This window comes from Perissodus microlepis, chromosome 22 (assembly GCF_051167445.1).
Source record: "Perissodus microlepis isolate ML-2025 ecotype Zambia chromosome 22, ASM5116744v1, whole genome shotgun sequence".
NCBI classification, from domain to species: domain Eukaryota; kingdom Metazoa; phylum Chordata; class Actinopteri; order Cichliformes; family Cichlidae; genus Perissodus; species Perissodus microlepis.
Window position 1 is genome coordinate 4,177,612 of NC_140481.1, and position 19,733 is coordinate 4,197,344.

At 43.6% G+C, this 19,733-nt stretch overlaps 1 protein-coding gene across 8 annotated transcripts in view; it reads right to left on the reverse strand.

The window, feature by feature from the left end:
• The window catches only part of LOC146362447 (triple functional domain protein), an 81,435-nt gene extending 62,254 nt beyond the window's left edge, over positions 1 to 19,181 (reverse strand). For 7 of the 8 annotated variants that reach the window (XM_084919985.1, XM_084919981.1, XM_084919983.1 and 4 more), the window contains exon 1: positions 18,876 to 19,180. In XM_084919985.1, the coding sequence (XP_084776111.1) occupies positions 18,876 to 18,945 (70 nt within the window). In that variant the 5' untranslated portion in view covers positions 18,946 to 19,180. Of the gene's footprint in view, positions 1 to 18,875 lie in introns of all 8 variants that reach the window. The other variant, XM_084919980.1, reaches the window with a different exon arrangement.
• Positions 19,182 to 19,733: the final 552 nt, after the last annotated feature.

The following is a 19,733-nucleotide window of genomic DNA, read 5'->3' on the forward strand; positions in this document are numbered from 1 at the left end:
CTGGTATCTGCCCTCAGAATGGATCCCAGGTGTATCCATGCTGAATGCCAAAACAATGAAAAAAGCCTGGCTCTGCCCCCGAAGATCAGAGCTAAAGGCCACCGCTTTAAACTATTCTTCATTTCGGCTGGTACCTCTGGGACCGTCTCAAGGAGCTCAGCAGTCAACAGCCTTTTGCTTTAAGACCTAAAAAGCTACAAATTGTGATGTTTGCAGTGAATTGGTTTCTTTTCTTTCTTTCTTTTTATTACTCGATGCTAGGAGGAAAAAAAGGAGGTGAAAAGTAGTCAAAGGAAGCGATAAAAGTGCGCGAGATGGGGAGGGCAACAGTGAGATAGCAGTTTTGAATGCACTGGAGACCCAAAGAAAAAGGAGTACAATGGTCTTTCAGGACCTGTCCTAGTTCGGTTCACTCTCAGTCTTTCTGCTCTCAGAAAAAGCCCACAGATCCTGGCAAATATTTCAAACCGATCCAAATCAATTGTGAGGTAATTCAGTCTTTTTAGTGACCCCTTTCATTAACAGTTTGCCACTCAAAGGTGCACTTCTCTCGTCGTTGTTTTTCCAACGTCTGCCTCTCTCGCTCTCTTTGAATTTCAAAGCTCTCTCTTCTTTCTCTTTCACCTGCACTGAGCAGACTCACTTATCTCGCTCAAGCACGACCCAATAATCACTCCCTCGCTCCAAAAGCTGGCTGTTTATGCTCCTCTTAGGAGGTTGCATAAAGACAGCAGCTATCAGCAAACAAGATTTCACAGCAACTCGCAACCTGCGCCCCCCCGACTCCTCTCCCCTCAAAACGTACCTCCTGTCTCCTTCTTCTCCATCCTCTCTCCATTTTTCTCTTTGCCCCCTCGACTCGCTCGCCTCTCTTGTTCCAGTTTGGGTTTTGGGTTTTTTTTTTTTTTAAGGAAGACGGCGGCGGGGCGGCAAATCTTTCCCGAGCTTGCGCCAATTAGATATCGCGCCGGAGAAATTACAGAATGAGAGCGCGGTAGATGAGAGGGAAAAAGTGGGACAAGCTCCTTTTTATAAACACGCAGCAAGCGGCTTGCATATGTGTGTGCGTGTGTGGAGGTGCGTGCGTGTGCAGTTCACTTGCTCCTGAGGGGGATTTTTAAAAAAGCCCAAATTATTTCCATTTGCACATCTGACAAACACTTTACCACACTAATGGCCTATATTTGGCATTATTATATTTAATTTTAAGCAACTTTAATTCAACAGGGGGAAAACGGTGCTTGTAAAGGCCAACTGCTGCTCGACACCCCTCCTCACTCGCGCCCGCCTTGTAAAAGTTTTAAAGACGAAAATACCTCGTTTTGCAGGTTGTGATTAACACGTATTCTCGTGGACAGCCACGCTGCTTCACGAGCAGCCCTTTAGCTCTGCCTCATGTTCACACCACACAGCAAAATCTGTTTGTAATGCAACCGAATGCAGAGCGTGATCCGCCCTTGAACTGCAGATTGCAGAAGCTCACTGTGGTTATTAGCTCTTATCAGCTGGCCTTTGCTCTTATCTGGGCGGTGACTTACGCGCCTGTGCCAGCAGTAAAGGCTCAGTGAGAGTGCAGGCGTTTGCCGACCTGGTTTACATAGACCTGTTTGTAAAAAAAATAAAAAAAATAACACGTGGTCAGACAGGATGACATGGATAGCTGCTGTTGCCATGGTGACAGACTGAAAACTCAGTCTGGACATTAAAAAAAAAAGGAAGATAAAACATGCCCCTATAGCACTAAAAGACTTTTTCCCCCTTTTTGTGCAAGTGTTAAACGTTCATACAGCGATGCATAAAACCTCAATGCTGCTTTAAATATGAAAAACAAAGTATCTCTGGCACACTCAGTGTAGTTATAACTGTAGCTGCTGTGTGCAGAAAGTATTTTTCACTCATGAACAGATTAATTCGCATAAGCGAATCTGTGTAAAGCATAACCATTTAGGACTCTGTTTTATAAAGACACTGTGACAATTCTGGATACTCATTATATGAAAAAAACAAAAACCCCAAAACAGTTCCAAATAATGAAGTCAGCATCTGTGTAATTAATCCCCGTGAGCCAAAATCTCAGGCTTTAAACTCCTCTAAATGCTCCTTTTAAGACTCTTTTTTTGTTTTTGTCTGGCTGTAAATAAAGAAGTTGTACAACCACACAATTTTTAATCAAAGAACTTCTAAATACTCGTGAACACGGACTCACTGAACTTCTTGTTTCACAGAGTTTACTCAAAAGAAAGCCCAGAATGACAGGGCTATGCAGCTGCAGGAAACACTTTTGAACAAATATCCGTATGTTTTCAATAGACGGGGCAGAGACAATGGATGTATTTTAATTTTTAGACTTTTTACAGCTTTGACTGTAAATTATTAACAACATCACAGCACTACAAGCCGCTTTATGGCATCTGCTCTTTTGATTTTATGCACAAAGCCAGTACCCGGAGATGATCTCCACTAGTAGCCACCTGATAGCGGGCACCTCTGAGCAAAACAAGCAGCTGCTTGTTTTACACATATAAAAAATGGTGTGATGTAACAGTGTTTCTAGAGTATAGTTAGAAAACGGTGCCATCAGTATGGAGTATATCCTGCTGTAAATCCATAACCAGCTGACCAATCAGCATTCATTCATCCAGAAACGGAGACAACGTTTTTCTTAGAAGTAAAAGTTGTGCAACTTTTACTTTTAAGGCAACCGTCTCTGTTCTTGGTTTTTATCAAACTGTTCTCAGTTTAACTACCACTTGGGGAGCAGGTGGCGAGAGTTTGCAGATAAATAGATCTGTACCAACAACTGCAACAATCCGCTACTGACCAAAGCAATTGCAAGTAGGCTTTCAGTCAAGAGTTGTGCACCTCTTTGCAACCAATTTTACCTAGTGAGAACAAGCAACCTCCAGTCCAGGATAAACCAGACCCCAGTATAAAATAAATAGAGGTTATTTTGAACTGTCAATCATGCAAAGCTACTCTAACACTTCAAGAGAAAAAAAGCTGAAAATTAGCTTGGTAGGACCCCTTTAAAGTTTTGCCAATTTTTATGTATATATATGTGCAAAACTTTATTCATTTTCTTAAGCAGATGATGGTAACTACTCTCATACCACTGAAAACCCACAAACAAGCACCTGGAAGCAAAGGGATACAGCTAGCTTGGCACTGCTAACATTTACAAATCACCACATTATGTTTGTTTAACTCCACACACCCCCTCTGTGCATGTGTAACTGTGGGTGGTGACTCACACTAATTTGCTCCACCCCTATGTGCACCAAACCCACACACACACACACACACAAAGAGTAATCCCAGAGAATAAAATGCCAGATTGGATTAGGTCAGCGTGTGTAATCCAATGAACTCTCACCTCTAAAATGCCTAATGCTGTTAGAGCTCACATCATCACACTGTCACACTGCTCGGCTGCCTAACACATCACATAGAAATACATCTGTACAGTTTAATCATTCAGCATAAAGCACTGCACACATCTTACCACCCTGATTGGTAAGCTCCCGCAGACCATTTTGCATTGGCATGTATGGCACATCTGAAGACGTACAAAACTAGTTTATTGGCATTTGACTGTCGAGGAAGTGAGCGTTGTTCCCTCTGAAAAGAAATCTAAGGCTTTTTGTTCGAGTTTAGGTATTATATTACTGTGTACAACTAAAAGTTCACACTGACATCATTTCCCCTTTAGGCTACAAACAAATCAAGTGACGCTGTTTGTTCTACTTCGTGGCTCTTGATGGCTTCACTCACTGCCTTGTGATTGAAAAATTACAGCCTTTATAGTCCAGCCAGTCATCTGTGAGTCGGGTTTTCCGATCGTTTCTGCAGTGGACCCCAAGTCTTTGAGGTCAAACAATAATCTTTCCCTCTTTGTCTGTTACTATGATATTTCCCAATATCCATTTATCCATTTGGCACAGGAGAATTGTGCGTCTAATCTCCTTTCTGGACTGCATTTTAAAATTGCTGATCAGTTGGTTATAATCTCATAAAGTTCTCCCTTTTTTTTCCGTCAATGTATTTGCTCGTAATTGATAAACTTGGTACAGTTAAGACAAGACGACCATTAGAAAGTCACCTCTGGGTTCATCTCATGACATTAATTCAAATTAGACCAGAATAAAAAATGCTAAAAAGATGGTGGGGGGAGCAAATCTTGAGTTGGCACACTAGAACACGTCAGTCCGACACTGAACCAGATGACCGGTCTTTACGAGCCTGTGATACGATACACAGATGAGCGGCAAATGCCTTGAGCGAGATGATGCAATGTGCCAGTTGGGCAGAAAGTTTACCCACAGATGTTAAGAGCCAAGCTGACAACCACAGCTGTGTGTTTAGCAACCTCATGCTAAAACCAGAGGCATGGACCTATAGTGACCAGTTGGCCAAAATGATTAGATTTTTTTTTTTTTTTTTTTTTTTTTTTTTTGTGTCCCGTTTGGATCTTTAGCCATCAGAATTGTTGTCTTAAGGCCAAGAAAGATGCCAAGCGGATTTATTTTACCAAGTGGATCATCATGGCCTTGCCATATTGGTCCATTTGATTGACCTTTATTATAATTATGTATTTATTTTATTTTCGGTTGATACAAACGGGACAGACGTGACTGGGGGATAGGACAGGGAGAAAGAATGAAAGAAAGAGAGGGAGAGAAAGAAAAACCAAAGGGGAGAAGAGACGGTGAGAAGGGGGGGGAAGAAAGGAAAAAACAAACAAACAAACAAAACGCCCGGATCACCTGTATGGAGAAAAAAAACAGAAGAGAAAGCAAACAACAAAGAGCAACATAATAAAAACAGCACCATCACAATAAACTAGCTAGCAGTAGATAACAGTAGATACTAAATAATAAACGATATTGTGCAGCACGCAAGATAGACAGCGCACAATGTGCTTTGAGGCAGCAGCCAAGAAAGGTGTAGTCCGCGTCTGTGAACACCCGTGTGTACACCTGTGTGCATACCTGTGTGGATCAGCATGCTTGTATTCCAAAGGTTTCTCCATGTAACGATCTGCTAGGGAGTGTGGGGAGCCATAGCCCCGTCCACCAGGGTATGAAGCAGGTATGGAGGAGATCCAGGCCCCAGATATCCAGAGGCCCCAGAGTACAAGGACCCGAGGAGGACCACCAAAGGGGGGGGGGAACCGTGCCACCCTCCTGGGAAGAGCTGAGTAGAGCCCCAAACGAGAGGTCACCCCGCAGCTACGGAGCAGAGGCCAGAGGGGGTTGCAGTGGCGTGCCCGCGGGCTCCGCCGGCAGCCAGCTGTGCCAGAGAGGACCGAGCTTCAGGCCCAGAGGCCAGAGGCCTGAGGGCATCCCACCCCCCGGAAGGAGCCCAGCCGGGCCACAGGCGCCCGGCCCCGCCAATCGGCCACCAGGAGTGAGCCGGTACATGCATGAGCACCCAGCCCCAGATGACAAGGACCACCAACACACCAACGTCTAAGGGCATCAGCCACCGGCAGGGAGTGTGGTGAGGGGAGATAGGCCTCCGTACTTTAGAGGGCCTGAGATGTACCCAGAGAGGTTGAGTCTAAGACCCAACCTGACATATAGACACAGACAAACAGGCACACGCGGACACAGACGTGCATTCCCACCCCCATATGCACAACCAAATACTCGGCACTCACCCAACGTGTAGACAGACACAAATAGACACTGCACAGACAGTCGCACTCCCCAAACATACTCTATATCCCAGGTCCAGGTACCCCCGCCCTCAGAGGGGCAAGCCGCACCTAGACCCAGGAGATGTAACCCTTCTCTCTGGGGTGGAGGCAAGCGGAACACCTCCTTATCTGCAGTAGCAGGGAGGCCCCGCATCCCAGACCCCAGTCTGACGGCCAGCACCTCCTCCCAGCCCCCCAGCCCTGGCGGCTAACAGAACCGGGGTGAGTGAAGACCTCAAACCTCCCTACGCCCGCTCATATGTTATGTTGTTGTGTGCTGTTCTAAAGTGCATTTAAAACTCAGGAGAGCATGGTACTAGCTTCCTCTCAGAGAGCAGCACGGCTCCTCCCGAAACCCCTCAATGTCTAAATGCATTTAAAATTGAGGGTAGGGCACCAGCGCCAGAGGTGGGTTGGAGTACAACGACCATCCTCTGGATGCTGTAAAACGTGCCCACCCCCAAGGCCCTATATGTATGTGTTATGTGAGAGTGTGAGTAATGTGGATGTCTAGGTTGCAGAATAAAATTGAGGCACAGGCGGCCAGAAGGGGACAGAGGGGGAGTGCCTCCCCTGCACCCTGGTGACATACCTGCACCCCAAGCCCTGCGTGTGTGGGTGGGTGTGGTAGAGCGGGAATAGGGAGGCAGCTGAGGATGGGGAGGGAAGAAAGGGAGGGGCAAGCGGCCCCTCCCTGGGGCCAGCTCCCCCGCTGACCCCAGTAGGTACCCCCACGCTCTGGAACCCACCAGGGCAAGGAGGCCCAGGCCCATCCGGACCGGGGCCCGCAGCAGCAGCACTGCCCAGCCCCACAGAGTCCGGGGCAGCCCACCCGACTCCGCCCCAGAGAAAACTGCACCCACCCCATCATCCAATCATCTCCCAAACTACACAAGACAATAGACACCCAGGTTGAGTTCATTCTCCCCCTCTCCTATATCTCTCCCCCCACCTGCAGAGTGAGCTCCTGTAGTGAGGAGACCACCTGCAAAGATGTAACAACCTCCCCACCAGTTAGAGAGCCCCCTAGTTGGGCCGATGCACCAGAGGTCCCCTGCACTGGGGCTGAGCCCCCCTGCACCCACCCGCCCACTGCTCCGGCGACACAACAGCCAGGACCCAAGCCCCCAAGGCCCGGCCAGCACCCCAGACCGGGGGGCGGAGCACCCCCAGACCCCCAAGCCTCCACGCCCGTCCCGGACCCTCCCAGGGGCAGCCAGGCTACCAGGCCAGTAACCAACGTCCGCCAGCACAGACCCTCCCCCATCTCCGCTGTACGCAGCCACAAGGAAAACACCATCCAAGAGCCCCAGAGCTTCTAACCAGGTCATGGCCACAGCCCCCAGGTTAGGCCCTCCAGGGAAACGTCCCTAGGGACTCCCCAGACGCCCTAAGGCCGTCCCTACCCCCACATCAACCACAATAGCGAAGGCAGGACCAAACCATGACCCCCCACCCCCACTAGGTGATGAAGCCGATCAAAGGAGCCCAAAGGGATTGATCAAATGTGATGGCAGAGGTTGTATCAAGACTAATGTGATCTATTAGATGGTTTTTATGTTGGTTAGAATTAAGATTATTTTTATTTTTCCAGTTAATGAGGACCATTTTCTTGGCAATGCATAGGGCCGTAAAAACAACGTGGGCTGTGTTTATTTCTGCAGTGACCTCATCCAAGTTGCCCAGCAAGCATACTAAAGGGGAGGCTGGAATGTTACATTTCAGACACTTTGATAAGTCTTCACATATCTCACGCCAAAATTTCTGAACTGGTGGACAGAACCAAAGAGCGTGGATGTAATTGTCCGGTGTATTTGCTGTGCAGTGTGAGCAGTTGTTGGAAGGCGTATAGCCCATCTTGAACATCCTATGACCAGTATAGTGCACTCTGTGTAATATTTTGTATTGTATTAATTGCAAACTGGGATTTCTGATCCATTGAAAGGTTTTTAAGCATATCTGAGACCAAAGGTTTGGGTCTAAGTTGATTGATAAATCTGCTTCCCATTTTGCAATAGGAAGGGATATTGATTCATCTATTTTAGAAAGTGTTCTGTATATTTTAGACAATAATTTGGGGGGTTTTAGACTAAGAAATTGTACCACACTTGGTGGTGTTTGTAATTCAGCTTCACTGGGATTAAATTTCTTTTTTACTATGGATTTAATTTGTTGATATTCCAAAAATCGTTTCTTGTTGATCCCATATTGTATAACTAGTCTGTCAAACGAAATAAAGTCTGTTCCTTCCAATATATGTTCCAAGTATTTAATTCCTTTGCAACTCCAATCTGAAAAGTTTATCATATTATTGTTTTGTAATATGTCCGGGTTGTTCCAGATAGGTGTACGTTTGCATGGGATTAATGAAGACTGTCATTTTTAGAAACTCCCACCATGCTGTCAGAGAAGAGCTAATATTGATGCTTTTAAAGCATTCATGTCGTTTGATGTTTGAGCTGATAAATGGTAGGTCTGAAATTTCTAGGTTATTACATAGTGCCTGTTCTACATCTATCCAAGGTTCATCTAAGAAGGTGTGTTTAAACCATCTAGAGATGAACTGAAGCCTGTTGGCTAAAAAATAGTGATTAAAGTTAGGCAGATCTAATCCTCCTTTATCCTTGGTCCTTTGTAGTGTTTTTAAGCTGATACGTGGGGGTTTATCTTTCCAAAGGAATTTAGAAATGTACGAGTCTAGAGATCTGAACCAATCTTGTGATGGCTTATTTGGGATCATTGAAAATAAATAGTTTATTTTTGGCAAGATCATCATTTTTATAGCGGCGACCCTTCCCATGAGTGATATGGGTAAAGATTTCCATCTAGCCAGGTCGCCTTCTACTGTCTTTAAAAGTGGGATGTGGTTTAATTTAGTTAATTCTGAAAGTTTAGGAGAGACATTAATACCTAAATATTTTATATTTCCACATTGCAGTGGGGAAGGAGAAGAATTATGGAAGGAGCAATTAATCGGAAGAACTGTTGATTTCGACCAGTTAATTGAATAATCTGAGACACTTGAGAAGGAATTTATCAATGCAATTACCCCAGAGATATTGGTTTGTGAGTTTTGGAGAAAAAGTAACACATCATCTGCATAAAGGCTGATTTTATGTTCTATATTCTTACATTTTATGCCCTTAATTGTTGTAGCCTGTCTAATTGCTGCTGCTAATGGCTCAATAAAAATTGCAAACAGTGAAGGGGAGAGTGGGCATCCCTGTCTGGTGCCCCTCAGAAGAGAGAAGCGGGAGGATGTTTGGTCATTTGTTCTGACACAAGCTGTTGGGGAGTTATATAATATTTTTAACCAGTTTATGAAACAGGGTCCAAAACCAAATTTATGTAAAGTTGCAAATAGAAATTTCCAGTTAACTCTGTCAAATGCTTTTTCTGCATCTAAAGAAAATATTATGGTTTCAGTGTTTTTACTGCATGAGTAGTCTATTAAATTAAGTAATCTACGTGTATTTGTTGATGAGTGCCTACCTTTTATAAAGCCAGTTTGGTCAGGATGAATTAAAAGGGGGGTTATTTTCTCTAATCTCTTTGAGAGAGCTTTGCAGATTATTTTAAGGTCTACATTAATAAGGGATATTGGACGATAGCTTGAGGGATATACAGGGTCTTTGCCTGGTTTTTGTAAGAGACTGATATTTGCAGAGTTCATATTTGGTGGTAGTCTACCATTTTCTTTGATTTCCTGCAACATCCTGTGAAAAACTGGTGCCAGAATTGTCCAGAATTCTTTGTAAAAATCTGTTGGAAAACCATCTGGACCTGGAGCCTTATTATTGGGCATACTTATCAGAGCTTCCTGGAGTTCACCTGGCGTCAGTGGCGAATCCAGTGCTATTGCTTGGGTGTCTAATAATTTTGGAAGAGTTATGTTGTCGAGAAATTGATCAATTTCGTTTTTTAGATGGGTTTATTTGTGGTGTATATAAAGTTTCATAGATATCCCTAAAAATGTTATTTATTTTTTTAGGATCATATATTGTATTCCCAGATAAATCTTTAACAGCACATATAGTTGTTTTTTCTTTATTGATTTTTAACTGGTTAGCAAGAAATTGTCCGGATTTGTTACCGTGTTCATAATTTTGCAGGCGAAGTCTTTGTACTAAGAATTTAGTCTTTTTATTAATAATTTCATTTAATTCTAGTTTTGTCTTGTGTATTTTGTTTAATATTTCTTGATCTTGGTGTGACACATAGGCTTTTTCTAAGGATTTGATGTTTTTCTCTAGTTCCTGAATTTTTTTGTTTTCTTCTTTCTTCTTATGTGATGAGAAAGAGATTATTTTACCTCTCATCACGGCTTTCCCTGCTTCCCAGAGGACAGATGCTGATGTTCCAGGAATGTCATTAAAGCCTAAATATAGAGTCCATTCTTTTTTAAAGTATTTGATAAACTCTTCGTCTTTGAGCAGTGATGTATTAAATCTCCAGTTTTTTCTTGGTGTAGTATTATTCATCTGTATTAGTGTTAAAGATACAGGAGCATGATCGCTGACAGCTATAGGATGAATCTCAGTGTCTGTAATGTTACTCAGCAGTGAGCTGCTGACCAGAAAATAATCCAGACGAGAGTAGGAGTGATGGACATGTGAGAAGAAAGTATATTCCTTACTATTGGGGTGAAGGGAGCGCCATGCATCGCAAAGACCAAAGTCGCTCATATACTGTTTGATTATATTTGTAGACTGCCAGTTACGCTGAGTTCCTGCTGTATTGAGCCTATCCATTTCTTCATTTAGTCCCCAAAATTACAGCCTTTATAGTCCAGCCAGTCATCTGTGAGTCGGGTTTTCCGATCGTTTCTGCAGTGGACCCCAAGTCTTTGAGGTCAAACAATAATCTTTCCCTCTTTGTCTGTTACTATGATATTTCCCAATATCCATTTATCCATTTGGCACAGGAGAATTGTGCGTCTAATCTCCTTTCTGGACTGCATTTTAAAATTGCTGATCAGTTGGTTATAATCTCATAAAGTTCTCCCTTTTTTTTTTCCGTCAATGTATTTGCTCGTAATTGATAAACTTGGTACAGTTAAGACAAGACGACCATTAGAAAGTCACCTCTGGGTTCATCTCATGACATTAATTCAAATTAGACCAGAATAAAAAATGCTAAAAAGATGGTGGGGGGAGCAAATCTTGAGTTGGCACACTAGAACACGTCAGTCCGACACTGAACCAGATGACCGGTCTTTACGAGCCTGTGATACGATACACAGATGAGCGGCAAATGCCTTGAGCGAGATGATGCAATGTGCCAGTTGGGCAGAAAGTTTACCCACAGATGTTAAGAGCCAAGCTGACAACCACAGCTGTGTGTTTAGCAACCTCATGCTAAAACCAGAGGCATGGACCTATAGTGACCAGTTGGCCAAAATGATTAGATTTTTTTTATATTTTGGAAATGAAGCGCCTCCCAAAGTGTCCATTTAAACAACTCTCTGAGCTCACAGGCTCTCTTCACGCTCTTGATTCGCAGCTAGATTCTTCTTCTGCTTCTTCCAGATAGCTAAAAGCAACCTAATCCAGCCAATTTTTAGGGGTGGATTGCTGGACTGATGAAGGCTGGCTGAAAATACTTAACAAATTGTTCAACCATAAAGTGCACTTTCTCACTCTTCTTCTCAGCGTTAATTTACTTTCTCTTTGCTGTCCTTGCTGGTGTGAGATTAGCTGCTTTTATGTGTCTGCGTTGTGATTGTTAAGACGACTGTTTGATGTTAGGATGGCTTTCGCAACCTGTTGATCATTTACCAAAACTTTGACGATAACGCCTCAGCTTTCAACAGATTACAGTTTAAACAAAACAAAACCCTCCTACAAAAAACAAACAAACAAACAAACAAAACATTAGCCTTCCTCTCAAACTGACCTCAGAGCAGATTTAGGGGGTCTGGCTTGCTCTGCAAAATGCCTTTAAAATTTAATGCGCCTGCACCTGTTACAAGGGGTGAAAAAGATTATGTGTTTACTTAGCTACTCATGGGAAATGTAAGCACTTTAAATTATTTAAGCCAAATTTTGCTAGCTGGCTGATTCTCAGCATTTTCTGAGCAAAAACACGAGTATATCACAGGGGTTATTTCTTATTTGGGACATGAAGAAAATGCTGGCACAAAAGCGATCACATATGGCTCTCAGTGATATTATTTGTTATAGTTTTAGCACCAGATATAAAAATTTTTATATGTTGATGAAATCCCTTGAAATTTCCATCCTTATCCACGTGTAAAGACGTTTGCGCCCCTCTCTGCAGCACTAATGGTTTCCAAGTGCCTGAGCTGCTGGTCTTGTTGCCATGTGCTCCGCGTTATATTTGTGCTTCATTTTAAGGGATGAATGCCTTTCTAAGTGAAACATTACATTTTTAATGCCACAATAAAGAGAACAGTTCAAGCAGAAAGAGGCTTTTTTTTTTATCCTTGTGTTTTAGCCTAATCTCCGGCCCTTTTTAAAAAAGGCTTTTTACTCAACCATCCATTTGCTTTCGATTGAAGCTGCTTCGGCAAATAAAAGCTTTAACTCTCATAACCATCATCTTTCCCTCCAGCTGGCTCCCATTTACTCTGCCCTTTTTACTCTCTTCTGCGTGGTTACTTTGAGATGTGTCGACTACCTGATTTTCATGTGTGCCTGAGTAAAACAAAAAACAGCCACCCTGTGTAGTGAAGCAAGGCAGAATGTAACACGCTGTGACAATACCAACACAAATGACGGGGGTCAGTGGGAACAACAAATTGGGAGAAAGTGCTCGTGTGAGTAAGCGTGAAACACCATTGACAGAGAACAGCGACTACTGGTTTCACAAAGAGTACTGCGAACCACGTGATGCCCGAGTGCAGAGACAAGTTCCACTTGATTACTCAGACGGAGCATCTCAACATTTGGGTTTCAAACGCACTGATTTCTATATTCTGAAACATTTAATGAATTCTGACTGAATTAAACAGTACAGCCATACACAACACACCTTTGCCATCTTCAGGATGCAAGCTTGTCATTTCTGCATTTGCCCCTTACTGTCCTATTACCTGATATTTGGCAGGTTATAGCTGTTTAATGCAAACACTTATTATTAAAACAAAGAATAAGAAAAAAAACAGGTTAAAGTATATGCCTGTTTAACTGCTCGTTAATGCAAATATCTCATCAGCCAATCATGTGGTAGCAACTCTATGCGTTGGCTTGTAGACAAAGTCAGGAGGACCTGCTGTAGTTCAAACCAGAATGAGGGACTTCAGCAGTGACTTTTAAGTGACTTTGAACGTGGCACGGTTGTTGGTGCCAGATGGGTTCGTCTGAGTATTTCAGGAACTGCTGATCTGCTGGGATTTTCCCACACAACCATCTCTAGGGTTATGATGAACCATCTCTACAGAGAATGTTCCGGAAAAGAGAAAATATCCAGTGAGCAGCAGTTCTGAATGAAAATGCCTTGTCGATGGCAGAGGTCAGAGGCGAATGGAGGACTCCTTGGAGATGATAGGAAGAGAACAGTAACTCAAATAGCAACTTGTTACAAGCAAGGTGTGCAGAAGAGCTTCTATGCACCAACAACATGCTGAACCTTGAAGCAGATGGGCTACAGCAGCAGAAGACCACACTGGCCTGTTCTCCTGTCATCTAAGAGCAGGAAGCTGGGGCTCTAACTGGCACAAGTTCACCAAGATTAGCCAACAACAGACTGGAAAAATGTTGTCTGGTTTCAAGAGCTAAAATTTCTGCTGGAACATTTGGATGGTAGGGTCAGAACAATGTGAACCCATGGACCCATCCTGTATTAGTGGTTCGGCGTGGTGATGATGAGATATTTTCTAGGCACACTTTGATACCAGTTGTGCATCATTCTAACGTCACACCTTGCTGAACATGTCCATCCCTTTATGCCCACTGTGTACCCACAGTCACAAAGCTCAAATCACCTCAAACTGGTTTCATGAAAATGAAAGGGAGTTCACTGTACTCAACTGGGCTCCACAGCCACCAGATCTCAATCATAGAGATCTGATGGAATGAGAGATTCCCAACATGGACGTGCAGCAACTGTGTGATGCTGTAATGTCAACATAAACCAAAATCTGAGGAATATCTACAGCACCTTGTTGACTCTGTGTCTCAAAGAATTAGGGCATTTCAAAAGGCAAATGGTGCGCCTAATAAAGTGGCCAATGAGTCTACATGCTAGGTTGATTTTTACAGAGGAGATTTTTGTAGCTAGTTCAACATTTTTATTTAATTCTTCCTCTTACAAGTCTCCAACATTTCTCAGAGAAAGTAAATAGATGCCTCAATTATAAATCAAACTATTGATTTGCTGATTTGCATTGATAAAAATTCAAATTGCAAATAGAAAGAAATGTAGAAAAATAAACCAGTTTGTGAAAATGAATGCAGTAAATAAAACTGATAAACTAAAATTTTAATAACTTGATCAATTAAAGAACAGAATTAATACCACTTCTTTGTTTAATTCATTTAGTCATTTATTTTGGATTTTGGCCCCTCTAGGCTAAAAGAGCAAAACAAAGTGACAACAATCTTAGCCTTGACTTATTTCTCTGTATTGATCTACGATGCACCAATCCCTTCGTTTGCCTCCATCCAACAAACACGGGATGATAAAAGAAATCTGCTTTGTGCAGCATTAGGCTTTAGCCTCTGCTCTGCGTCTGACTTGGCAGCTTTAAGCCTGGAGGAAACCTTCACTGAGGGACCTCAATCAGTCTCCATCTCCTGGATCAATATCCATTAGTCTCAGAGAGAGCGCATGTGTGTGTGTTCGCATTGAGCGTGTGCACAGACCTCAACCTGGGTGAATGGGCCTGAGTCATAAATGCAAACTCTGGATCACATTTCTCCCTCCCTCTTTCCCTGCTTGTCTGTTTCACTCAATTTCTTGCACACACAGACGCACACAAACACACGTACACACTGGTGTCCATTCAAACACAGGCCGACGTTATGAACGGTACTTTGTAGCCTCTAAATGTTCATTCACGAGGGGCCAGTAGTGAGGACTGTAAATTTTCCCGCTGCGAATGGTGCCCCAGCACTACCAACAAGTAATAAATGTATGAAACTGACACCAAATCAATCTCTGAGTCATCGTCGATATAGCTAAAGATACATTCGGAGTGGAATAATTTCAGGATTGACAACATGCCACAACAAAGCTCCCTGTATCACAGCTCTGAGGCCTTGGTATTAATTCCAGTCTGGGAGACAGAGAGGAAAGAGATAGACAGAGACGCAGGGAAGCATTTTTCTTTTTTAATATTAGTTGTCATTTTGCATCAGGACGGAGAGGACCGACACGATGCAGCATGAACGAACAGGGAGGGAAAACATGAAACAGATATCGGCAAATGAACGCTCAGCCAGCAGGCAGAGAGACAGACGGACGGATGGAAGGCGAGAAAGGAAAGAGAGAAGACATGGGAAAGACAAAGAAACCAAACGCTAAAGGATGGAAAAAAAGAGACGAGGATGGAGCTGGGGACGGAAAGAAAAAAGAAGAAAAAAAAAAAAAAAAAAGCATAGCCTGCCCTGTGGCGAGACACTCAAACCTGTCAGAACAAGATTCCCACAAGTTCAGCAGCAAAACAAAAAAGGTGGAGAGCCCGAACGTGACACTTAAGCTCCCACCGAGCTGGCTGTATAAAGACAGTGGTAGACTGAGGCCTGTATTAGTTTCAATACTGGTTTCACTACAGACATGGCTGACTCACAGCAATACAGGGATGCTCCATTTAAAAATGGTTTGAAACAATAAGAAAAAGCTCAGTTATTATCAGACAGAACAGAGAAAGCTCAAGGAAGTGGAGACTGCACAGTGTGAACCAGCATATCAGACAAATAAGCATTTCCTTATACCCTAAAGAGCTGCACACTGGACGTGGCTCGCAGGTTGTTACCCAGTCCAGTTACATTTACAGTAAATCTCCATCCATAACTAGAATTATCTCATAAAGTAGGTGGTCTTGTCAATCACTGTCCTGCTGAAAGCAACCCTGTAAGTGCCGGACACACGGGCACTGAAACCTTTCCACTAGTACCTACTCGACTTGGCTCACCTTAGTTTTTAGGATCTTCCACTCATATTCATATACGAGATGTATTGTTGAAATTGCCCTTCATTTCACGAAAATAAATATACTTGAGGGATTAAAAGTGTAGCTAAACTTCTGGTGCGGCCGACTCCTGATCAAAGTGGGCTTTAGTAAGGAAAATGGAGAATGTGCCGACTAAGAAAATCTGGATGGATACAGATGTTTGATATTGTTTTTATACCTCCTTAATTTTCTGTGTAATAATTAAGTTCCCCATTAAAACAGACCAGTTGTTGGGCATGAAGTCTTTCAGCTCTTAACTACAGTAAACACTGAAAACTGAACTGACATAAACAAATATCAGCCGTCGATTTCAGGCAAGAGGCCTAGTATCGGCCGACACATCAGCTCATTTCTAAGGAAAAACAGGGATATACTTTCCCTTAACACAAACAGATACACACTCTTGTCACTCTTAGCTTCACATAGTGTTAAAAATCAGCAATAGTCGCCTAAAGTTTAAGGTTAGTGCTTGAACACAGGCAGGATTTGAATCTCTGCCCATTGACAGGTTGATTGAACGCATCAAGTACAGACTGGCCTGAAATATAAATGACACTGGTGTTAAAATATTCATATGATTAAACAAAGCCAGCTGCAGATAATGGCACGAAATGTTCATTCGCGATCCGTCGAGTGTGTGATTTCTTCTCACTGTATCAACAATTTCAGTTCTAATAATTCGACAGAGGCAGCCCAAACCATGCTAAGTCAACCCCTAAGCTCACACACACACAACACAAGCTAATTATCGCTCTCACTGCTTCTCGCAGACAAACAAAAGTTAATATAAGGCTGAAGAGCTCTTTTGGTAACTAAAGAGCTATTTCTAAACTACAAATTAAAACTGGAGCAGATGGGCGTGTGGTAATAAGAACAGGGGGTGGAGTGGGGGGCCATATCTAGAAATTTCAATTATACAATAAATAAATTAGGAACAGATCCGATTAACAGTGAGGCAGAATGGCTGCAGCTGTGCAACATCAACAAAAACACACAAAGTGCGGCCGTTAGCGAGTTACAGGATGCCTCTTCTTGCCTTTCCTTAAGAGGAAGCCATCAGATCAGCTCAATACGGATACCAAACTTCCCTCTGTGGCTTATTATCTCACTAGACACAAAACCACAGGAGCCAGAGGAGGCTGAATGTCAGTACGCTGCATTCTTATCCTTGTTTACAGCCCCTCTAAAGTGTACTTCAAAATCTACCACACGTGATACTGTAGTAGAACATGCAGTGATTTTTGGCAGAGTACATTAGCACCCTCTGCATTTTATTCCTCATACACTTCACTGTTGTATATTTCTGTGTCAGGTACTAAAATGCATAGCACCTGAAAACAAACAAACAAACAAACTGCAAATACCATTACACATGATACGCAACCAACAACCGATTCACTAAGAAATGGTTTTAGCGCTTCTCAGCAGGTTACTCTTACAAACTTGCAGCGTGCAACAGTAACCACTGGGGTGTATTTAAGTGGAGTTAGATGATGACACTTGCAGACATGACATCAAGCACTGGATCTCAATCAGCAGCCCCTCTGAGATGAGCTAAGGGTTATCCAGCACATGCAAGAGTCCACAGGCTCAACGGGATTTTCACATGAAAGACCCACAAACACTGCAGGCAGACCTTCAGCATTTCATTCGAGTATATTGTGATTATCTGTACAAACTGTGTGTGTTTCATGCTGCACGTTTACTGAAAGCCATGCAAATGCATAACAAACGCCATCCTTAAGTCACGTTTTCACGGTGTCAAATCGTGAAAGTGATATCAAATCGTACGGCCTGTATTCCACTGCGCTCAGACGTCCGGTAGTGTCCCCATGAATTAACATGTTTTATGAGCTATTGTTGGAGCCGATGCAATGACTGTAGGCCCGTGTTAAGACTTCAACACAGTCCTCGCTGACAAATTAGCCTGCTTAGCTAATGCTAGCGATTATGCACATGCGACGGGGTAACATCTTTATATTGAGATAATAAAGTGTGTGTTACATGGAGAAATGTGTGTCACTGGCATTCCGAGGTTTGACCGAGGAAAAATAGACGCTTTCGCTTCTGCTAGCCATGTTACAAAACTAGCTTATCCTGCACAGTGCACACCCAGGCTATACGTGCCACGCCGGGTATTGTTTACATAGCTTGCGCCGTTGTGCTATTTTTTGACAGCATGGAAAACTACAAACAAAACCGACTTGACGGAATACCAAAGCTAAGCGGACACTCCTCATATACGTTTACTCCCAATACACAAAAAAACCACCCACCAACAAACCAGCTTTAACTGCCAGGCTAACTAAGCTAAACCAGCTAGCGAACAGGATTCACCAAATCTGATCGGGATTCACTAGCTCTGAGGTTAGCAGCAGCTGCTGTTGGGATAAGCAAGCTCCTGGGTCTATTATCGGACAGCTGTGTACGGCTCCATGTCTCTTTCTAATAAACTCTAAAACTACTCCGCTAGCTTAAACCTAAATATACATTACAGTTGTCCCACTTTAACGCTTAATTAACCCCAATAACCAAAAGTCGGCAGAATCCAAACCAGTCAGGCTGTTTGAATAGAAAACGCATATTTACAATTGCTGTTTTACCCCCTTCTTTTATTTCTCCTAACGCCAGCCTGTGCCATTTCACTTATTTTTGCTGTCAGTTTACATCGGAGTGCTGCACTTCTTAAAACACTGCAATATCTAGGCGAGGTGTCCGGAGATGGAACTCTGGTCATTAGCAACCCGGCAAGCGTTGTCTTTCCATAGTCTGGTTGAGCTATAGGATGCAGCTGCTCAGAAAAGGAAGTCACGGAACATATTTCGGAGATGCCCGCAGCTGTGTGGGTCACTGGCATTTATTGTGAGTTTCATTTATGTCGACAGTTATGAAATTCAATGGCTAAAACCTCCCATATTCTTCACTGTCCGAGCCCCAAACCTTTCAACATGGACAGGAAAAAATGTCCCTCACAGAGCTGGACCAGAGGAGAGCTCTCCGCGGAGCTCAGTCCGACCTCTCCCACTCTTTTCCTGGGCTTACCGGTTTTGAAGAACGCCTCTATGTCGCTGGCGTCCTTCGTGGTCTCCTCCGCTCCTTCCCCGGAGCTCATGGCTGCCACAACCCGAATCTGGAGCTCGGTATCTCCCAAGTAGAGCCCCCCAAAATATCGACAAAAAGATGGCACACAATCACTCCTGTCCTGACAAAAGCGTCATTAAAGCCACACGGACGGTTGCGGGGAGTCGTTGACGCTAGCAGTGCCATCTGCAGACCTCCATCTTGGGGAAACGATCAGCCGGGGGCACCGGGTTCCTCCTCGGAGTGGAGCCGAGGGGAGAGTCGCTGGAGCGGTGACGAGAGGGGGGGACGGGAGGGGCTGGGTCGCTGCTCGGTGAATCTCCGTAAGCTTTCGGAAATGAGCAGAGGCTGGGTCATCGACGAACGACGGCGGTCACTGTTAACGCGTGTGCGACCAACTTATTGCGAAATATAGGTCACAAAAAGCCGACACACAAACACTGAAAAGAAAATAAAGTCCGACGGTCGTGGTAAATACATAAAAAGGACCCGTTTAAAAGCTGTCTAACCCACACTTTCGGGGAAAGCACCAACTTTTAAGGAGAAAAAATACAACCGTTCCACATGGTTCAAGTGCTCCTGATTGTTTCAGCGACTCGACCATAAAAAGTGTATAAATGTTACGTTAGCCTACTGAAAGCAAAGAGCAGAGATAAGATAACCCTCCCGGATACAGCCATACATGAAAGGTCCTCTGTTTTGATTCAGGCCATCTCATGATAATATTTTCCCGGAGCGCTGATTGTGACCTGGACTACTCACGCCATCTGCCGGCCAATCCTGGAAGTGCTGCTGTATCAGTGGTATGTTTACAAAGCA